At 38.0% G+C, this 22,608-nt stretch overlaps 1 protein-coding gene across 1 annotated transcript in view; it reads left to right on the forward strand.

The window, feature by feature from the left end:
• Positions 1-22,608, forward strand: part of ZFR (zinc finger RNA binding protein) — a 51,104-nt gene that overhangs the window by 2,063 nt on the left and 26,433 nt on the right. The window contains exons 2-9 of the mRNA XM_045285267.1: positions 3,110-3,392; positions 4,815-4,959; positions 7,287-7,505; positions 13,174-13,421; positions 15,580-15,771; positions 17,927-18,218; positions 21,166-21,359; positions 22,182-22,301. Of these exons, the coding sequence (XP_045141202.1) occupies positions 3,110-3,392; positions 4,815-4,959; positions 7,287-7,505; positions 13,174-13,421; positions 15,580-15,771; positions 17,927-18,218; positions 21,166-21,359; positions 22,182-22,301 (1,693 nt within the window). The remainder of the gene's footprint in view (positions 1-3,109; positions 3,393-4,814; positions 4,960-7,286; positions 7,506-13,173; positions 13,422-15,579; positions 15,772-17,926; positions 18,219-21,165; positions 21,360-22,181; positions 22,302-22,608) is intronic.

Raw genomic sequence — 22,608 nt, forward strand, 5'->3', positions numbered from 1 at the left:
TAGAAGAAAGTATTCTTGCGTTGAGGGAGTACTTGAGTGGAGGCCCAATGTCCTCCTGCTACCTTAATACTAAACCTATAAATATAGGCACATAGATCTATTTCCCCATCCTCATATAAATATATTTTCTTTTTTTTTTTTACATGAAGTTATTTATTCGTGACCCATGCCCGTAACCGTGTCCGTGAATCCCTAAATATATTTTCATATGCACATGTCTTTATCTAGACCTCTATAAATGCCCTTTGCTCCCAGCTCTTTCCTCTATTTCCCTTGATTCTCCTTTAACTCCTAATATGCATCCCACTGTCTTTCTCTTCTTCCTTCATTTTTTATTATCCTTCTTTTTACTGTATATCTAATGCCTTCCCCTTCCCGCTTAGATAGTCTACCCGCTTAATTTGCCCCCTGTCCCCTCCTGTTATGGGTAAATCATCCTTTGGGGCAAAAAACTTCTTTTGGCATACTAGTGGACTCTGTGTTTGTTCTTTGTGACTCTTGAATTCCATTCACTATAATAACCTTCAGTTTCATCTGTGTTGTGAGGCATTTTGCAGAGGTCCTTATTTCTAAAGAATGTATACTGAGTAGTGCTGGGCACCATTGTATTTATATTTTTTTCCACTTTTTGAGGACGTGCCATACTGTGTTCCATCATGGCTGCATGATTTTACAGCCCCACCAACAGTATACCGAGGGTTTATAAAGTCCAGACATACTGGACTAGTTGATATAAAAGTACTCCCGGAGACTGTCACCCTGACTTATTCATTAAAAACCATAAGCTGAAATTTTCTCTGAAGGGCTCTTTTTAGCTAAATATCAGATTGGCTTATACTATCATTCATGAGTAATGGACTCCTTTGAAACAGATCATCAAATAGTCAATATTTAAAGATGAGGAGACGAAAATTAGAGTACTGGACAGGACCTGTGTAACCAGAGCAAAATTCATGAGAATGGTGAAATGTGAAAAAATGTAACCAGTGTCATTGAATAATTTGTATAGAAATTGTTAAAATGGGTATGTGATTTGCTGTGTAAAATTTCATATTAACCATGATAAAATATTTTTTAAAGAAAAGCAAAGATAATGTTAAGTTAAAATTCCTGCTTTGTTGAATAGACATTCACACTCTGCTTTGATCTTAGAGGATAAAGTTTGGGGATCCAGAAATGTAAACAGATAATTGGATGAGTTGGATGAGTAGAAACAGTAGGAATCCAATAAGACTATCTGAACTTTTGCATAAACAGAATCTCTCCTAGCCAGGCTGGAATTAAAAAACCTTTCCCTAGGGTTAAGTGGTAAATACTAGTTTCATATAATTGATACACTTAGATTTTAAATATGAAATTCCTTAAATAACTTTGCAGGATTTTGAGGGAGTGTAGGATTGGCCCTCTCTTTATTTTATTTTTTAATTAATTTATGTTTTGGCCTTCTCTTTAAAGGGTATGAAATCATCCACAGACTGTCAATCCCAAACCAGTTTCAAACTTTGCTTTTGCTGTGTTATAAGTGGCATATATATGTAGAAAATATTAAATTTTAATATCAAAATATGGGAAACCTCATCCAGATAGAAATTATAAGAGTTTCTTTGGACTCTGTTTTAAGTATTAAGGTTTTTGTTTTGTTTTGTTTTCTTTTTCATATTGGGCTGAAATCTGCCACCCTGTAACTTCCACCCATTGGTTCTAGTTCTGTTCTCTGGAGCAGCATAGAGTAAGTCTCTTCTATTTGTAGGCAGCTATCCTATCCCCCCAATCACCTCTTTTAGACAGAATGTCCCCACGACCTCCGATGCCTGTATAAAGTAACACCCAGATTGATAAGTTTCATGTTGGCTTCCTGTGGACACTTCCTAGTTTATCAATGTTTTCTATAACACAGAATATGATGACTTCAAATTTAAATTTTATACCACTTCCCTATAGTTTACACACCCAGCACAAAAGACCCTGTATGCGCTATAACCCCATGATTCAGATACTATAGTTTATTAGGGCCACATGAGCTTATGTCAGAGTTTTTATTTTTCCTTATCAGCTATTCTTAACTGTTGGCTCATATGAAAATTTGTGGTCAGCTAAAATCTTTCAGCTAAGTAGCTGTTGAAGCGCTCTTTTTTTTTAAAGAATGCATTTCTTCTTATAATTGTTGAGTTTATTACTCAGAGAGCCTAAGAAAAACAAATACACTGTACATTCATATGCTAAAAGCTATAGACTAGTTTTTATCTGACACAGGCTCTCAATTTATAAGCTAAAAGGATTTTAGCTGGAAATTTGATTTTTTTTGGAAACGTACTTTTTGGGGGTTTAAATGATTGTGTTTACAAAATATTTGTCTTGGGCCTCTTACAACATGTGCTATAGTGTTTTTAAGAAAAATTATAATGTATAATGAAATGCTACCTATAAATTGAAAAATGTTTTTTTAAGAGAATAGTTATTTAATTGTTGGCCCTAGAGCACCATTCTCTACCTCAGCATTATTGATGTTCTTCAGGCAATAATTTACTGGGGGCTGGGCATTGCCCTGTTCATTGAAGGACATGTAATGGCATCCCTGGCCACTCCCCATAATAAGAGATACACAAAACTTGTCCAGGCATGTTAGGTGTCCCACGGGGGACAAAAATCTCCCGTAGTTGAGAACCACTGCTCTAGAACAATAGGTATTTATGCCGAGTAATAGTTGCTGCTGAAATACTCTTCCTAGAATGTTAAGATACAGTATTTTTAAATATGATTTCTTTGTAGATCTTTAAAAACTATAAAACTGTACATACGGGGAAAATAGTTTCATAATTTTCTTTGTTCAATCAACTTTTTGTTCCTAATACTTTTTATCCCAAGTTGTCATCCCTGCTTGATGATAGGATGATCTCTGGATTGAAACATAATATGTGTGAGATCAAGAAATAAAAATTTTAAAACACTAATAAATGTAGTCTTGAGTTGGAGGGTTAGTACATTTTTCAAATAGTTGGTCTTACCTAGCCCATGATTAGATTACTTGAAAATGTACTTTTTAAAAAGTTAAGTTGCTTGATTTTAAAATTAAGTTGTGTTTTGTTTATTTTTGCCCTCTACAATATAGCCAGCAACCAGCTTCGGGTGTAGCCTATTCTCATCCAACTACAGTTGCTAGCTACACTGTCCACCAGGCTCCAGTAGCTGCTCACACGGTTACTGCTGCCTATGCGCCAGCAGCCGCCACGGTTGCAGTTGCCAGGCCTGCTCCAGTAGCCGTTGCAGCTGCTGCAACAGCTGCTGCTTATGGAGGCTACCCGACCGCACACACAGCAACTGACTATGGTTATACCCAGAGGCAGCAAGAAGCACCTCCCCCACCACCCCCAGCTACTACGCAAAATTACCAGGTAAGAAAATTCTCTCAGTGGCCTTTAACAATGGTGGCTTAAGTGAGCCTGATGTATGACATCACGCCCACTCCACTGCTTCTCAAACTTTGGGTTTCCAGAATATACCGCAGATGCTAGAGGAAAGCAGATGTGTACATTCCTAAGTAATTTGCAGGTATAGGCCAAGCATGACGTTTCCTTGTATCAATATTTCATGTTAATAAGCAACATGCATGCACGCCCACACAAACACAATAGACCTTTCTTTACTGTTCAAGGAGACTTCAGAGTTTGTGTAAAGATGGGATGAAAAGAAAAGGGAATTTTTTTTTATGAACTTTTGAAGTTCCTACAAGTATCTGTGTACTGTAATTTAAAAGTTTTACTTTAATTTCTAGGTAAATATTTAAATTTTACCTCAGGTTTTTTGAGAAAAATTAAGACTCGAAGCTGACCCTTCTATGTGGTGGTAGTAAAGATCCACTTGGAACACAGCCATATCTGCTATTTTGAGAACTCTGAGCCTAAGCTACAAAGAACAAATAAATTACATCTTGTCTTTTCACAAATTAACAAGGGGGGAAATTCTGTTGTCTGTACGTTCCTATGGGCAACGTGGTGTTCTCACCTCATGGCTGACAGATTGAGTATGCTCTTAATCATTGCTTCTTGAAGATCTAATTCATTTTACAGTCTTATGTTTAAAAACAAAACTAGCTTTACTAGTTTATTTAATAAAGTTTGGTTCTAATTCTTGTAACTCATTTTATGTTTGGTTCTGTTAGTTCTCAGAACCTATTGTCTTAAGTAGGATTGATAGGGTTACTGTGAGTTGGAATTGACTTGATGGCGGTAAGTTTGCATTTTCGGGCTAAACACCTCATTTTCTGGGTCTTGTCTCCTTAGTCTTAACAACCTCCATACGCTCACCCTTCCTCACTTGGTGCAGCACCAGCACTTATCTAGCTAACCATGAACTTTCACTGTCTTAGTCTTGTGAATATGTGTTCCCTTCTTTCTAGGACTCCCTGCCTCTTCCTTCTTTTCTCCCTTCTACCTGGGAGAGCATCTACTCATCATTATGCTAATGGTAGTAATAAGAGAGAATAAGATAAAGCTGGAATAATATTTAGAACAAACATGTAGTCTTTTCTAATACTGTAGAATCCTTAAGGAAAAAGTGTCATGAATGTTTTAATAACATTTGCATGTTTCAGTGAATTCTGCGTGTAAAACTTAAACATGCTGCTTGAACTGGTATTGATCTTGTTTGATTATGAAGTCCAATTGAATCTTTTTTAGTATTAGATTTGACTCGTGTCTATGTTCATATTTGATGTGGGTTTTTTTCCCCCTTTATTAGACTTTAAGTATAAAAGATGTTTGTTTTCTCTGACACTTCACTTATGGCAAGATTTTTTTTCATTCCCTTTTCTTTAGGACTCATACTCGTATGTAAGATCCACAGCCCCTGCTGTAGCTTATGATAGTAAGCAGTACTACCAACAACCAACAGCTACTGCTGCTGCTGTGGCTGCCGCTGCCCAGCCTCAGCCTTCTGTTGCTGAAACCTACTATCAGACAGGTAAGTGTGTTCACATACCCAGTTTCACTGTAAACTACTAAAATACAAGTTTGGATATGTTTTTTAATGAAGATGTGATCTTTTTTTTTTTTTTTAAGCGAGACTGAGTTTTATTTATGAGGAAATTGTGTTATGGGTTTTTAAAATCATTTTATTGTTTTTTAATCATTTTATTAGAGGCTCATACAGCTCTTATCACAATCCATACATTCATCCATTGTGTCGAGCACATTTGTACATATGTCGCCATCATCATTCTCAAAACATTTTCTTTCTACTTGAGCCCCTTGCTATCAGCTCCCCCTTTTCTCCCTCTTGCCCCCACCCTGAATATAGGATCATGAATTCATCTAAACTTATTGTGTATGTCACTTTGAAGACAAATTCCAACCAGATTCCAACAGATTCTTAATCTTGCCGTAGTGGAAAGCTTTTGAGTCTCAAGGAGAGTTGACTGTGGAGTCAGTTCACCGTGCCCTTCTTTTCTGAAAATGTACTCCATTTTTGGTCGTCAGCTTACAGCTCCTGACCTACTGGGGTGTAGAGGGGAGGGACTTGTGCAGAGGTGTATTGAAAACTGGCCATAGTTTTTTCTGTGTCAGAAATGCTCAGAATATCCTGACATCTGGCCTTAAAACTAATGGAAAACCTTTATGGGCCATCGTTCCCACCCCCACCCCCTTTCTTTCATTGATCTGTAATAAAATTGATTCTCTTACCAGCTACCATTGACAATTAAATGCATTATTATATTAGGGGTTTCAGAGGCTTGGAAAATTTCATTGTCTTTTCATTCCATTTGTCCACAAGCTTTTTGAAGCACCCTTGTATAATGGTCCAAATACAGAAAATGTTTTGTTTGCAAAGAAACTCACATACATGTAGACAAAAAGTTTCTTTCTTTCTTTTTTTATTTCCATGATATTTGAGAACATTTCAAACAAAGCTCTCTTGAGTTGGTCAACTCTTTTATTTTAAATATTTTTAAATTGCCACAAGTGTGTTGGTAGAGGCTTAGATTAGAAAATGAAAGTAGAATCAGCTTCTAATAGTGTCTTTCCCTCTCCCCCCTTGCTACCTTTAATACTGACACAAGCAAGGGGTTTTTTACCTCTCTTCATTTTTTTTCCCCCGTAGGCAAATCCTCAGGATCCGCTTCAGTTCTAAGACATTGAATTCTTTAAAATTAATTTTAAAATATTTTGACTTAAAATTAAAATGACCTGATTTTCTTAGGATTTCTTTATTGTTGTACTGGGTACAGAATATAAACACTTAAGTGCTGTTTATGTTAGGTTCCTTTGATTTAGTACAAAATGGTTGGCCTCCTGATATTTAGACCTTTATCAGAAAATACATCGGTATACTTTAGTGGTTATTCATAAGTGATTAATTACCAATTTATTGATTGGTAATATGGCTCATAAAATTCTTAGAAGTACACCCACCTACTCGCTCACTGATGTGTTAGGTTCCAAAAACCTGGGTCATTAATGTAAAAATTGGCATTGTGCATACCACCTCTAAATTATATCATTACATAATTGCCAAACCACTAAGAATCGTGATGGGCACATGACCAGTGTTACTCTCCCTTACCACCCTAGTGTCAATAACTGCCAGCCATATGTCATTAATGAGCAAAATAGACAGTAGATTTTTTTTTGCTGTTTTTGTAAATGTCAAATAACAGGATAGTTGGCAAGAGAAGAGTAGGCGTATATATTTGTTTTGAATGTGATTAGAGGTAGCAAAAAGTTTAAGAGACTTTAAGGATAGCCACTTAAGAACTGCTGAACTCAAAACTATTGGCATTTGAAGAATTAAATCAGCAGCATCCTGAGTTAGAATTATATTTAAAGTCATTATAGATAAATCCATGAAATGCAGTGAATAGATTATGAGCAAATTTCCTATCATTTAACTTTGAAACTTTCATTGTGAATGGAAATATGTACTTTGAGATTCTTCCTCATTCCAGTCTAACATTAAACATAAATCTCAAAAATTCATTAGCCTAGACATACACAACTTTTCTGAAAACTTCTGCCATTTGTAGGGAGGACTGGCATTTCACTTATTTTCTGGATTTTGCCAAAATTCCATTTCGAAAATATAGGAATGCATTTAAGAAGAGCTAGTAAATTAAATGAACTAATTTTTTCATTTTGGTAATGAAATTTTATTCCTTTTGCTAAAAAGAAATTGCTGGCATAAAATTTATAGTTAGTAATGCTCGCATCTATTGTTTTAGGTTTTAATGATACTGGTGTAGTAACTATGGTGGCTTGTGCTTTTAATTATCTGGTGTCTCCTTTCCCATTTAGCCCCCAAAGCAGGTTATAGCCAAGGTGCAACTCAGTATACTCAAGCTCAACAAACTCGACAAGTGACAGCCATAAAACCAGCCACACCAAGTCCAGCTACCACTACTTTCTCCATTTATCCTGTTTCCTCCACCGTACAGCCAGTAGCAGCTGCAGCCACTGTGGTGCCATCCTATACCCAGAGTGCTACTTATAGTACCACAGCAGTTACTTATTCTGGTAAGACTGATAACCCATGTTCTTAAAAATGAGTAAAGAAATTACAGAGACACCAGAACACACTTTCTTCAGAGAGAGAGAGAGAGAGAGAGAGAGAGTGTGTGTGTGTGTGTGTGTGTGTGTGTGTGTAACTACTTTCTGATAGCAAGAATTAAATTAATCGGTAGGAGTTAACATAGATACAAAGGAGACCTAGTGGTATAAAGGTTACATATTGTCTTACTAACTGCCAGGTCAGCAGTTCTAAAACACCAGATGCTTCACAGGAGAAAGGTGAGGCTTTCTCCTCCTTTAAAGATTAGTAGTCTTGGAAACTCATAGGAGTAGTTCTGTAGGGTCACTTTGAATTGGAATCCATTCAATGGCAATGAAAACATACATAACATACAGATGTGACAGATAAATCATTGTGCAATTTTTTGAGTTTTCCAAATGAAGATCAACATGTATAGTCAACACTCGGAATGCCACTAGCGTATTATACATACTGCTATTTCAGCCCTTGGAGAGCTGTTTCTTCATATTTGTTAGCAATAATGCGTGATCTTGAAAATACTCTTCAGCCTCTTATAAAGATCCCTGAGGACCAGATATCAGGAATCAGCAGATCCAAAACAAACAACTATATCGATGTGAACGAGGGGGGTTGGAGTGGAGACCTAAAGCCCATGTGTAGAAAATTGCATATCCCCCCACAGAAGGATTATAAGGAAGGGATGATTCAACCAAGGTGCAGTACAGCACGGACATCATCTAGTTCCTGAATGCTTCCCCCCAAACCCACCACTGCCATGACCCAGTTCTACCTTACAAATCTGGCTAGACTGAGAACATACATTGGTACAGATAAGAGCTCGCGACATGTGGAATTCAGAACAGATACACCCCTCAGGAACAGTAGTGGGAGTAGTGATATCATGAGGAGAGAGGGCAGTGGCCGGGGAGGGGGAGAACCCATCACAAGGTTGGATATATAGTGCCCCCCACCCAAGGGAATGAATAACAGACATGTGGGTGAAGAGAGAAAATGAACAACGTAAGATGATAATAGCAATATATAATTGATTAAGGATTCACGAGGGTCGGGGGGAGGGAAAGAGGAGCCATATATCAAGGATTCAAGTAGAAAATGTTTTTGGAAATGATGATGGTCATATGTGTACAGATGCTTGATACAATTGATGTATGGAATTTATAAAAGCTGTAAGAGCCCCAATAAAATGATTTTTAAGAATAAAGATCCATAAGATGATGCTTATTTAATACACCTATTTTGGTAGGACAGCTCATTTTTATTAGCCTTAAGAAATCGCTTATTTTCCCAGGGAAGTATACTCACTAAAACCCTCATGTGTGTACTACTTTTGCTAAATTCCCACTAAGATTGTTCCTTAATCACAACAGTGATTAAGTTTTAGATACACTTTTGTAGACACTCAGCCTTGAATTGCTGTACAATCTATTGCTTTATCTACTGTTTATGCCTTAAAAAGCTATCTTGTTCTACCGAGAATTTAAGCTGATATATGCAAGTTACACATGCGTGTGTATGTGTGTGTGTGTGTGTGTGTGTTGTAGCTTGGGTTTCAGAGGCCTAGCAAATACGCTTTTTATTTCTCAGAGATTTTTTTCATCTCTTGATCTATGACAAAGGCTATAGTGGGTGCTGGTGTATCACTAAGGAGTGGAGGCTTTGGGAACGTGGCTGGAATATAGGGTACGTATCAAAAGACGACTGGAAAAGTCAAAGTGTTTTTTTATTCTGCAGAAAAGTTCAGGCAATAGTACAGTGAACACCATGTCATTCATGTATTGTAGATGCCATCCTGTCAGTTCTAATTTAGAGCTACCCTGTGTATCGCAAATGAATTGCCACATGGTCCTGTGCCATCCTCACAATCCTTGCTATGTTTGAGCCCATTGTTGCAGCCACCGTATCAGTTCATGTCATTGAGAGCCTTCCCCCTTTTTTGGTGACCCTCTACCACACATGACGTGACCTTCTAGGACTAATCCCTCCTGATAATATGTTCAAAGTATGAGATATTAAGTCTAGCCATCCTCACTTTTTAAAAATAATTTTAAATAATTTTACGGGGGGGATCTTACAGCTCTTAGAACAGTCCATGCATCCATTGTATCAAACACATTTGTACGTATGTTACCATCCCTTTCAAAACATTTTCTTTCTACTTGAGTCCTTGATATTAGCTCCTTTTTTTTGTCCCTCCCCCACCGTCACACCCTCATGAATCCTTGATAAAAGTATAAATTATTATTTTCATGTTATACACTGCTATCTCCCATCCTCACTTTAAAAAAAAAATCATTTTATTGGAGGCTCCTACAGTTCTTATCACAATAAATACATGCATCCATTGTGTCAAGCACATTAGTACATTTGTTGCCATCATCATTTTCAAAGCATTTTCTTTCTATTTAAGCCTTGATATCAGCTCCGCATTTTCTCCCCCACCCTCCCTCCCTCGAGGAGTAGAAAGAAAAGAAAAAACTGAGCCCACTGAGGCCCTCCTCAATGCTAGGGAACATTCTGGCTGTGTTTTTTTCAAAACAGATTGTTCTTATGGCAGCCGTTGTATATTCAGTATCCTTTGCCAACGTCATAATTCAGAGGCACAATTCTTTGATCTGTTCATTGTCCAGTTTTCATATACATATGTGACAGTTGAAAATAACTTGGTTTGGGTTAGGACACCTTGTCTTCAAGGTGACACTTTTGCTCTTGAAAACTTGACAGAGGTCTTTGGCAGCACATTTGCCCAATGCAATGCATTGTTTGACCATTCTCAACTCTTGTCTCACTGAGTATTGATTGTAGATCTAAGTAAAATTAAGTCTTGATCATTTCCTTTATTTTCACTTGGGCTATATCAGTTATTAATGTTTTGTCACATTTACTTTATCTCTTTGTTTATAAGACCATATCTTCAAATGATGCAGCAGTGTAGTTTCTAAGTTGCGTATTGTATGATGCTTTGCCCGAATTCTTTCTTGTATTCTTTTGCATATCCATAATGCCAATATTGTGAAAAGAATTCAAGCATATTACTTAACTGATAAATTTGCTTTATATGACTAGGGTTTTTACATGTTTCTTTTTATTTGTTTGTTTTTATTTTTTCTTAGAGTGAGTGAGACACTGAGCAAGTGAAGCAGTGAGAGAGTGAATGTGCCAGTGAGACAGTGAGGCAGTGTGAGACTGAGACAGGCAGTGAGTGAGAGTAAAGTAGTGAGTAAGTGAGGCAGTGAGAGAGTGAGAGTGAGGCAGTAAGAGTGTGAGTCAATCAGTGAGTGACAGAGTGAAACAGTGAGTGTGTGAGTCAATAAGTGAGAGAGTGAGATAGTGAGAGAGGCAGTGAGTGTGTGAGTCAATGAGAAAATGTGCCAGTGAGTGAGTCACTGAGCAAATGAAGCAGTGAGTGAGAGACAGTGAGTGAGTGAGTCAATGAGTGAGTGAGATAGTTGGAGTGTGAGACAGAGAGTGAGAGTGATAGAGTGAGTGTGTGTCGGGCAGTGAGAGAATGAGGCAGTGAGTGAGACAGTGTGTGAGTCAATGAGTGAGAGAGTGAGTGAAATGTGCCAGTGAGTGAGAGTGAGATAGTGAGTGAGAGAGTGTGTGTCAATGAGTGAGAGAGTGAGTGAATGTGCCAGTGAGTGAGAGTGAGACAGTGAGTGTGTGAGACAGTGAGTGACTGAGACAGTGAGAGAGTGAGTGTGTGAGTCAGTGAGTGAGTGAGAGAGTGAGTGAATGTGCCAGTGAGAGAGTGAGACAGTGAGTGACTGAGACAGTGAGAGAGTGAGTGTGTGAGTCAATGAGTGAGAGAGTGAGTGAATGTGCCAGTGAGTGAGAGTGAGGCAGTGAGTGAGACAGTGAGAGAGTGAGTGTGTGAGTGAGTGAATGAGTGAGTGAATGTGCCAGTGAGTGAGAGTCAGACAGTGAGTGAGAGTGAATGTGCCAGTGAGTGAGAGTGAGATGGTGAGTCAGACAATGAGTGAGTGAGAGTGAAGCAGTGAATGACTGAGACAGTGAGAGTGAAACAGTGAGTGTGTGAGTCAATAAGTGAGAGAGTGAGTGAGGCAGTGAGCAAGTGAAGCAGTGAGTGAGAGTGAGACAGTGATTGTGTGAGTGAATGAGTGAGTGAGAGTGAGTGAATAAGCCAGTGAGTGAGAGTGAGACGGGGAGTGTGAGACAGGCAGTGAGTGAGAGTGAGTTGGTTTTTACATGTTTGTGCTTAATTTTTTCATAAAAATTGTTGATACTTTCTCTCCTGGCTAAGTCTAGTGTCAGTTTCCTTCTATTCTGATTTCCTGTGCATCTTAACTCTCCGTGCCAGTTTATTCTTTCTTCCCTGTGTATGGAGATGTAAGTAGTGTGGTGGTGCTGCTAGGTATGTGTTGGACTGGTAACTGAAAGGTCAGCAGTTCAAACCCACCAGCTGCTCCCTGGGGAAAATTTGAGGCTATATGCTCCTCTAGTAGGGCTGCTCTAAGTCACTATGGACTCGTTGGCAGTGGTGTGCAGATACATGAGTATTTCGAAAAGCTTGTGGGAAATTTTCATTTTCTTTTAGTTCCATTTTTCCATGGACATGTTAAAGTCCCCTCATATATTGGAGTCAGTAGGTAAGAAATCTTTGTAGGAAAAGCATTCTACATTCAGAAGCTCAGGGTTCACTTCTCTTTTGGTTCTATGCTATAACAGCAGCTAGGCATCTCTCTTCTGAACCTTATGCAAGTTTTTACTCCCACCCATTACCATTTAGGGAAAAAGAATCTCCAAAATTCTGAGATCTTAGTTTAGAAGGCATAGTATTTCAATTTTGAGGTAAGCTTTTAAATCGGAAACTGTCAGATTTAAAATGTGGCTGGTGTAGAATATGTACACTTAATAAACCACATACCATTCATATATCATGTCAATATCTAGCATAGCATTCTTGTTTGCTATCAGCCTTGGGTGGTAGACAGGGATAGAATCCATACATGTTTAAGCAGGAAAATAGTGCTTTTTTGTACCTACTGGGAGAAAGATGAGAACCAAAGTATTTGGTTTCTAATTTCCCAGTCCTCATCTGCTAAGCTTTACCGAGCCTGCCTGCTCACTGCAGCTTCTGTAGGCTTCTCAGCTTTCTCAGCAACACAACCCACTAGTCGGTCATTGGGCGTAAAGTCTTGGTGTCATCGTGGTTTCCCTCTTTCCACCTCTTAGCCACCAAGCAGGTTCAATCTTCCCTCGATGTGCTGTTTGTTTTCTCTGCCTAACTGGTATCCTAGTCCACACCTTCCTCACATTCACCACTGCCCAAATTGTGTTAAGAGGAACCCAGCTTGAAGAAATATTAAGAGGTTCTGTAACTAAAGTTTGTCAAGCACTGCATCACATTCCTTCTGTTGAGATTTAATCTGCCTTAAGGCAGGGACCAGATTTTAAATTTTCTTTATACCTCTGTAATACTTGGCATTGTGTTCTGAGTACTTCCGAATTGACTTAAGTGAAAAGAAGACAAGATTTTCTCCAGGTTATTTGAGAGATGTATAATTTATTGTGCATATGTAGATCTACTTTAATTAGCAGGATTTATCAAATTTAAATTTGTAAATTTCATCTTGGTTTTTGTTCTTAACTTGTTTGATTTTCCTTTGTCAGGTACATCTTATTCAGGTTATGAAGCTGCAGTCTATTCGGCTGCATCCTCCTACTATCAACAGCAACAGCAGCAACAGAAGCAGGCAGCGGCAGCGGCAGCGGCGGCAGCAGCAACAGCTGCCTGGACGGGGACCACCTTTACTAAAAAAGCACCATTCCAAAACAAACAACTGAAACCAAAACAGCCTCCCAAGCCACCCCAGATTCACTATTGTGATGTTTGTAAAATCAGCTGTGCTGGACCACAGGTACTTATGCTGTATGGTTAGCCTGCATCTTCAGGGAGCAAGGGTCATGGTATTTGAGTATTGTATTAAACTGTGCAATGATGATTGTTGAGGGAATGATGGGGTAAGGGGAGACTTAAAACCTTCTTGGGTATGCGAGTGCCCTTCTGAAGAATAGAACAACAGCAGTTGGAAGGAATACATGTGTAGTTGCCCAGGGGACCTGAATGGCCACACGTTAGATCAGGCCAAGAGGGGTTGATGAGCCAAGTTTCTAATCCTGGCTGACGGTGTGACCCTAGACAAATCACAGCCTCAACTTCTTTGGTTTGTGTTTCTTTACTTCTGTTGTAAGCAGTTGTCCTAAATAGGGACCATATATACTGAAATATAAGCTGACCCGAATATCAGCTGAGGTACCTAATTTTACCACAAAAGCTGCATTAAAAATGTGCTGCAAAACTTGGCTTATACACGAGTATTACGGTAAGCCTGAAAGTGCCTCACGGAGCTGCTTCAGGCCACTGCAAATGTATAATAAGAAGAGAATCAAGTGGCTGAAACTTGGGGCTTCCCGCTTGTGGTGTAAAAGCAGCAACTCCACTGGTTTGTGAGGTTTCATTTGAAGAAAAAGTTCTGCTTAAAAAGTGGAAAGTTGTGGTTTTAGGTAATCTCCAAGATCCCATCCAGCTCTGAAATTCTACAATATAGAATTTTATATTTAATTTATATGTCGCATGAGTCACAATATTTTGTCTTATAAAATAGAAGAAGAAGAAAAAACTAGTCCCACTCAGCAAAATGAAATAAACCAGAACACTACACAGCCATTCTTGGCAGCCACCCCTCATTTGAGGAAACTACCTTCTTCAGTCATCTGCAATCAGGACCATTTTTAATGAGATTTTTCTGTGTTGGCTAGTATTATACTAATACAGATTTTCCTTACAAATATGCAGTACAATTTTGACTCATAAGACCTTTTCCCAGGGTGACATAGATGCTAGGTGAATTCTCTGTGAAAATACATTGAGTTAGAGACATAGTCAGTCTTCTATTTAGGAGCCTTGTTTCCATGTTGTTGGGCTCTTGGTCTCTTTTGTTGTTCACTGTATAGATATTTCCTGTTACCCCATATTAACTCTTCTTAATTCTGTAACTAAGTAATTTCTTTGTGGAATAACCACTTTTGTTTATTTTCATTTATTTGTCCAATATATTTAAACAGTAAAATATGAAAAATTTGAAACTTAAAAGCAGCTAACTTATATTATGGCTCTATTAGAAGATGTTATTGTCCAGCAGCTTTTTAAATTATTTCATTCTTCAAATCCAGAGCAGGGAACAGTATCAGGGCTTAAATTCTCAATACCCGGTTTGTAGAAGTCTGTGGATGACAGTGGATGACCATTTATTTGCAGGGTCCCCACATTGATTAAGTCTCCTGTGAATCCCCTCTGACCACAGTCCAGTGAGATGAATAGCCTTGCTATGAGCAGAGAGTACTGTAAAGTCAATTATGACAGATGTAGTTAGATTAAGATATAACATCTTACCTTTGAGCTCCCTTTTGACCCATTTTTAAGTTGTTTCAGTTTTCACTATTTTCCACTTCTTGACTGAGATTTTTGACTTTGTTATTATTGGGGATTTTTCACATATTTTTTAAGAAATCCAGAATAGGTACATCTAGAGAGGAAGAATGGATTAAAGTAACCTTAGGGGGGCATGGCAGGGGAAGCTAGTGGGCGGGGAGAGGGGAAGGAAGGGGGAGGTAACAAATATGAGAAGAAAATGTTATGAAATTGATTGTGATGGTGAACTCTTCTTAATATGGTTGAGTGTTTAAATTTTATGATATGTGACGCATATGCCAATGACACCACTTTAAAAAGGGTGGGGTCTTGTAATGGAAGTAGGACCCGTTGTTTTAGTGGAACTCTGCTATAATATAGTATCACCAGTAATTACCTGCTTGGATTTGGAAAGATTTGTTCCAGTTAGGCCTTAAGTGTCAACATGTAAGCTTGTTTTGGTTAAAAAAATTTTCTATTAAAAGATGTTAGAAGTAAAAATTGCTTAGTGCTAATTTTTAAATGCATATGAGAAATTTAAGGATTAAATACTTTTAAGTGAAGTAGAAAATGAGTGAAGCGCTTGTCCTTTTTGTTTGAAACAGACTTATAAAGAACATTTAGAAGGACAGAAACATAAAAAGAAAGAAGCTGCATTGAAAGCCTCACAAAATACCAGCAGCAGCAACAACTCTACTCGTGGGACTCAAAATCAGCTACGTTGTGAGCTCTGCGATGTGTCTTGTACCGGAGCAGATGCATATGCTGCCCACATCCGTGGTGCTAAGCATCAGAAAGTAGGTGGTTTTCCCCTACACAGCCTGATGTCGTACTTTCTTTTAAGCCTTTTCCAATGTGGGTGTTGGTAAAGGTGGCTTTATGATTTACAAACTGACTGCATTATAAGCAGAATACATCCATAGCAGCAACAGTGGCTGAAAGGGGAGAGAAACACAGAACTTTACATTGCACTTGTGGTTCACCTTTTCAGATAATCTGAAATTATGTGATTATTTTTGCCTTTTACCCTGCTTAAATGTATAACAAAGGCAGAACGATTGGTCTCTATTTGCCTGGATCAATTCAGGAATAGCAGTAGCATATGGAGTGTGTGGCACAAAGCTTCTCGGAACAACTGCCGCCCATACATGATCTCTCTAGATATGTCTATATGGGATCAAATTGACAACAGCAACTTGAAAGATTAGATGGGATATTTATGGGCTTGGTGAACTTATGTTAATGAGAGAACAATTCAGAAAAGGAGTTTGAGAATGTTTGCACAACTCAAAGAATATAGGGGAAAGTAAAAAAGTATTGGCTACAAAATCATAGTAACTTTTATTTTAGAAAACTATCAAAAGGTGAAGCCATTGTTGTTTGACATCCTCCATCTAGGTTTATACTCTTCTGATGGTAGTGTTTCCATAGCTCTAACCCTTCCGTGAAGAGTTTTGTACCCTTCAGTTACACCCGATCAAAACCAGTTTTGGAATCCTCTACCACCACTACCATGGACCCTGTGGACTACTAAGAGCAAGGTCCACAGTTCAAACCCACCAGCTAAGACGCAGAAGAAAGACTAGGCTTTCTGCTTTCATAACAAGTTGCAGCCCTGGGAACCCACAGCCGAGTTCTGCTCTGTTCTATAGGGTTGCTGTGAATCGGAATCAACTCGTTGGCAATGAGTTTTGGAGATTTTCTTTAATAAAAGCTGCTTCATAAGGTTTCCAAGGCTGTAAAAATTTATGAAAGAGGACAGCTTTATCTTCTGACTAGGACGGCAGTTCTCAACCTGTGGATCGCAACCCCTTTGGGGGTCGGAACACCATTTCACAGGGGTCGCCTGCTTAATAACAGCAATATTACAGTTAGGAAGTAGCAACGAAAACAGGAGGAACTGTATTGAAGGGTCGTGGCATGAGACCTCCACTGGCCTAGGAGGAGGCAGATGGGTTCAAGCTGCCTACATGGTTTTTTTGGTTAGCATCCCAACACTTTGTTCACTGTACTATCAAGGACTCCTTGGCATCCTCAAGAGACTCACATTGTGTTCTTTTACATGCTCTTTTGAGTTTAGGGAACAGATAGAAGTCTGAAGGGACAAGATCAAGGCTGCAGGGTAAATATGGGGTAAGGTTTCTCAATAAAATTTTTTTAGGATAACTTGTCAGACTTGATGAGTGATCAGGTTTGCTGTAGTGATGGGGGAAAGACATAATTTCCTACACCCTTTTCTCACCAGTGCAGTCTGCATATTAAAATTTCTTTCTAGTTAACACCTGTGATCATCCAATACCCTTTGAAGAAATCTTATCAATACACCTTATTTGGACTCCCCAAAAATAGTCACCATAATCTTCTAAAATGACCTCTCCACCTTGGATGTAACTGGCCCAGCAGTTTGCTTCAGCAGCCCCTATTTTTATTTGACTTTGATTTGATCATTTTTTTGAAGGTACCCTAATAAGACAAACTGGAACAAGTGTATTTCTGAGAGAATGTGTCTGTGGTTATCCCCTGACCACAGAGACATTTTTTTTTAGAATACTAATACTGCTGTAAATTGGAACCCTAGTAACAATACTTTCTAATTAGCCTTGTGGCGCTGAATTATACGTGTAGAAACTGTTGACTTGGTATATGTTTCACTGTGATACCACTCTAAACAACAAAATACATTTTTTAAATGTTTTAAAATATGTATTTATATATACAAATGTGTATTTCTGTGGCCAATTTATGTGATCTTTCTCCGGTGATAGATGGAATATATATACGTATATACTTCAGAAAAATATTGTGAAAATAATTTTGCTTGTAAAAATATTTAATAACCAATATTAAGAAAGACACCATTTTGCTTTTCATTTCATAATGGATTGTTGGGGGTGGGGGTGTTAAATCTATGCTATGGGCTTTCTGACAAGTAAATGTGCTTTTGTCTTGTAGGTGGTTAAATTACACACAAAACTTGGTAAACCCATTCCTTCAACAGAACCAAATGTTGTTAGCCAAGCTACTTCTTCAACAGCTATATCTGCTTCAAAACCAGCTGCCTCTCCTTCAAGCCTTGCAGCAAGCAATTGTACTGTGAATACTTCAGCAATTGCAGCTTCTTCGGTGAAAGGTTTAACAAGTACCGGGAGCTCGTCTCTGAACATCACAGCCAACACTAAAGGGTCCACACTGCCTACAAATATGGCTGCCAAGAAAACATCTACACCCAAAATAAACTTTGTTGGCAAGTACTGGAGATTCTCTTAAGTTCCTTCCAACCTCTTCAAAGTGGTGTCACATGCTCCTCCACTCTAGGACTAGCCTTCAGTTTATATTCTTATACCATCTCCATCTCCAGGACCTTGTTTCATCCCCCATGGCTTTTCTGATTTTCTCTCCCTTGAATTTTTAATATCTCTACTTTGTTTCTTCCCTTCCTTTAGTCTTGCACACACACCCCACCCCGTCCCTCTTCATGTAATTCTCTCTACTCCTAACCTAATTCTTTTTTTTTTTTTTTTTTTTGACACTTGGAAAATAATTTTATTGAGGTGTAATTAACATATCCTACAATTAAATATTTCAATCAAATTAAGAAAAGTTGTGCGATCCTCACCACAGTCAGCTTTAACATTTTTTAAGTGATGGAAGAGATCAACTTCTGAAGTAGACTTCTATTGTTTTCCAGATATTAAACTAAAGACACTTTTTAGAGAATAAACTGTGAGAGACTGTGAACAGGCAATCTATATAACCCTAAAACAGACCCTGACTCCCCAAAGGAGATCTAAGTAGTCAATACCACAATTATACAAAATACAATTCCTGATCAAGCAAATGCAATTTGGCCCAGATTATGATCCCGTGACAGTCCAGCAGAATGTATAAAATTATAAGGCTGATTATATCAAGTGTTGGAAAGGATGAGAATCACCTAGGATTCTCATATGCTGCCTTAGAAACTGTTTGGTAGTATCTTTGCAAGTGATATAGATTGCAACTATTTTCCTTAGGTTATCATTCATCTTTTTAAACCAGTCTTCTTTGCATGAGATAGTACTTATTTGACTTTGGTGCCTAACCTAATTCTTTCTGTACTTTTTATCCAATTCTCAAGTCTGTTGTAGTGTGTTCACTCTATTCCGAAACTGCTTTCAGCAGTCACTTAACAGCCTCTAATTGCCAAATTCAGTGGCTTGTTTTCAATTTCATTTTGGTGAGCTCTGGCATTTGACACAGATGACTACTGTACCTTCAAAGCTTAAGCTACTTCTTTCTGTCTGTTAAATATATTTTTTTGTATTTTTCTTGAGTATTTTTATTGGTTCTGCCTGCATGTTCAGTAGATGGTACAGAAACAAACACACTGTGCCATCAAATCAGTGCTGACTCATAGCAACCCCCCTGTGTGTTTCAAAGAGTACTTGTTTATGGGCATAAAAAAACCCAGTCTTTCTCCCTCGGAGCTCCTGGTGGTGGTTCTAAAATTGTGACTTTAGCTCCTGTCAATCAACTCACCTAGGATTATGGGCAGCCTTGTCCATTCCCATATGTGCGGGGACTTTCAAATCTTTTGAACAAACTCAGACTTCCCGGGCATCAGGACTCTTATGTTTAGCCTCATGACCCCTTAGGTCGTGCCCTGAGTGCTCCACACCAACCCATTATCATGAAATTTTCATGATATAATCTACAAAATTGCTGCTTTTTCATTGATGGGTGATTTTAAAAGACTTGGACAGGATTAGGGAGAATATCCTGGAAGAGAGGGAAGGGAGAACCCGTCTCCTCTAAAGAGAAGCTCCTCGAAGGCCTACCCATAACCACAGCGAAGACGTGCTTTAGGAAGTACAATAGTGCAGAAAACAAAGTGACCGTGTAAATTAGATGAGGCAGTCAATAAGATTGAAATTTCACTAAAAAATCAGTAATTTGCTAAAAATTATCAGTGTCCTCCCTTTTGCATATAGAAAAGGGTTTTATTTCTTATGTCGGATTAAAGCCCTTCACAATCTGAAATGTTGGCACAATCTGCTTACTTTTCTAAACCCATCTCTTGCCACGCTTACCCAAATACTAATTCATAGTAGTTACTGACTCCGTCCTGAGTTTGCCAGAGTCTTTTTACTTTCCAGGTGTCTTTGTGTACGTCCTATTTTTATTTAGTGTATCATTCCCTTCTCTCTGCTTAACTGTTTCACACTCATTTCTTTCAAAGCCCAACTGAAGTGTCTTCTTTTGTGAACCCATTGCTAACGAGTAAGTTAAAGGATGGTAGTTCTTCCCTGTACAACCCCACCATACTCCATCATGTGTATGCCAGCACAGAGCACATTAACATAATTCTTTGTCTTTGAGGTGCCTAAGTTGTGGGCACCTCAAAGGCAGCCACGTGGTTCTGCAGTATTATCAGTACTTAGCTCAAGGCCCAGAGTGAAGTAGATTCTTAATGTTTTTGAAAGCAATTTAAAGCAGAAAATGCATGATTAGTCTGCTATTCTGGTAAACAGCTACTTAAAGTTAATTAAGGATTAAAATCTTTGATTTCTATTTCTTCAAATTTTAAGGTCATTCACATTCTCTGCAAAACCACAGTAGAACATCTTTTGTGTATGAAGTGTGAGTTACAGGACTAATTTCATTAGATAAGTTGAAGGAAATAAGCAGCGCAAAAGCCTGAATTTGTTCTATTTCCATTCCCCTCCCCCCCCTTTTTTTAATTTTAAATTGAAAACAAATTTTTTCTGTTTCCATCCTTAATGGAAAACTTGATTCAACTTTTTTTTGTTAAAAGATTTCAGTGAAAAGTAGTCATTGAGCTTTCTATAAAAGAATAAATGATACTCATTTGGTTAGTTAGGCAAGAAACTAGGGAAATAACATGAGTTAGATTGCATTCTTAGCCTGTCAGGTATTTGAATCTCAATTTTAGGTACTTGAGCGCCAACATGAGGTCTAAGGGGTGTGGAGAGGTGAAAAGTGGAAGAGTCAGAAATTTATTTCATTAAGAGAGAAACAAATAGTTTATATAACCTTCACAGTTCTTATCTATTGCATATCAAGCAGAAATTTGAGTATTGGTAGAAGGATAAGAGGTTTTATGTGAAGTTTTTGTTGTATATAATTTATATAAATTTTTAATTTATATAAATTTAAACTTAAAATTACTGTACTATTTTAAACTTTTCTAGGTGGTAATAAACTACAGTCAACAGGAAATAAGACAGAAGACCTAAAAGGAACCGAATGTGTTAAAAGTAGTCCTGTCACTTCTGTACAGATGCCAGAAGTAAAGCCAGATACTGTGTCAGAAACAGTCACAGCTGCATCTCTGGCTGCTTTGCAGAGTGATGTGCAGCCAGTGGGCCATGACTATGTGGAGGAGGTATGGACTCGAGTGCCAATGCTGTGCAACTGAGGGAGAGGAGATGGGCTTCACTGTGTATGCTTACAAATAATGCCTTAACAAATAAACTTAACTGACAAGTATGTTTTATAGTATTACAAATACCAAAAGAGGTCTTTGTTAAAAGAGCTTTAAGATGCATATTTTTTCAGTTCACTTAGGTGTCACCACATTAAGTATTTCACAGCCCACCACAGTCCAGCTGTTCATACCCACTAGCCTCTCTACAGGAGAAAGATGAGACTGTTTACTCCCATAAAATCCATAGGCTCGGGGGGGAAAAAAGGAGCCATTCTACTTTGTCCTGTGGGGTTGCTGAGTTGGAATCAACATCATGACAGTGGACTTTAAGTGGCATCAAGGTTTTTTTGTTGTTGACTTTTGTGCCCCTTTTCCTGCAGTCATTATTATGTAAAGTAACTTTCCATTTATTTGGTGGTCATTCTTATGATGAATTTATTCTAAACACAATGATCCTGGCCACACACACAAATTGAGCAGCCAAAGTGTTGACTGAAAGACTTAATGGTTCTCTTTTTGAACATTCGTGGTTGTGTGCAAAATCACTGACCCTGTGGTATAGCACTATTACTTAGTAGATTTTTGATGGATATTTTTGTTCTTCGTTCTTTTCTTCATAAGAAGGATTGCCTATTATGCTTTAAAAATAATACATATTGCCGTTCATCTTTTTTTTATTAATTGTTTCCGACTTTTCTTTGAGGGTTAATGGTTGAAATTTTCTATTGTAACATTTCTACTCTGACCCCTTAAAATTTGTTTGTTTCTTTCCATTTCAAGGTACGAAATGATGAAGGCAAAGTAATTCGGTTCCATTGCAAATTATGTGAGTGCAGCTTTAACGATCCCAATGCTAAGGAGATGCACTTAAAAGGACGAAGACACAGACTTCAATATAAAGTTAGTAAATTTTCAGCTATTCTGAATTTTCCACAACTCAGAACATTCTAGGTGTTAAGAAAGCATCTAAATACAACTCTTTTGATTTTATTATCTTTTATATTATTATCTGACCTAAATAGACTCAAATATTTGGCTTTTATTAGTTTGCTATACTTTAAGCAGAAAAATATTCTTATCATTTTTAGTGCTGTAACAAGTAAAACTAATATTGCTTACATCAAGTAATCATATAAAAGTAGCTGCTTGCCCCTCACAGAAGGATCACAAGGAAGAGATGAGTCAACCAGGGTGCAGTATAGCACCG

Source organism: Echinops telfairi, unplaced genomic scaffold (genome assembly GCF_000313985.2).
Source record: "Echinops telfairi isolate 266 unplaced genomic scaffold, ASM31398v2 ScPeMD7_7469;HRSCAF=8507_1, whole genome shotgun sequence".
NCBI classification, from domain to species: Eukaryota; Metazoa; Chordata; class Mammalia; order Afrosoricida; family Tenrecidae; genus Echinops; species Echinops telfairi.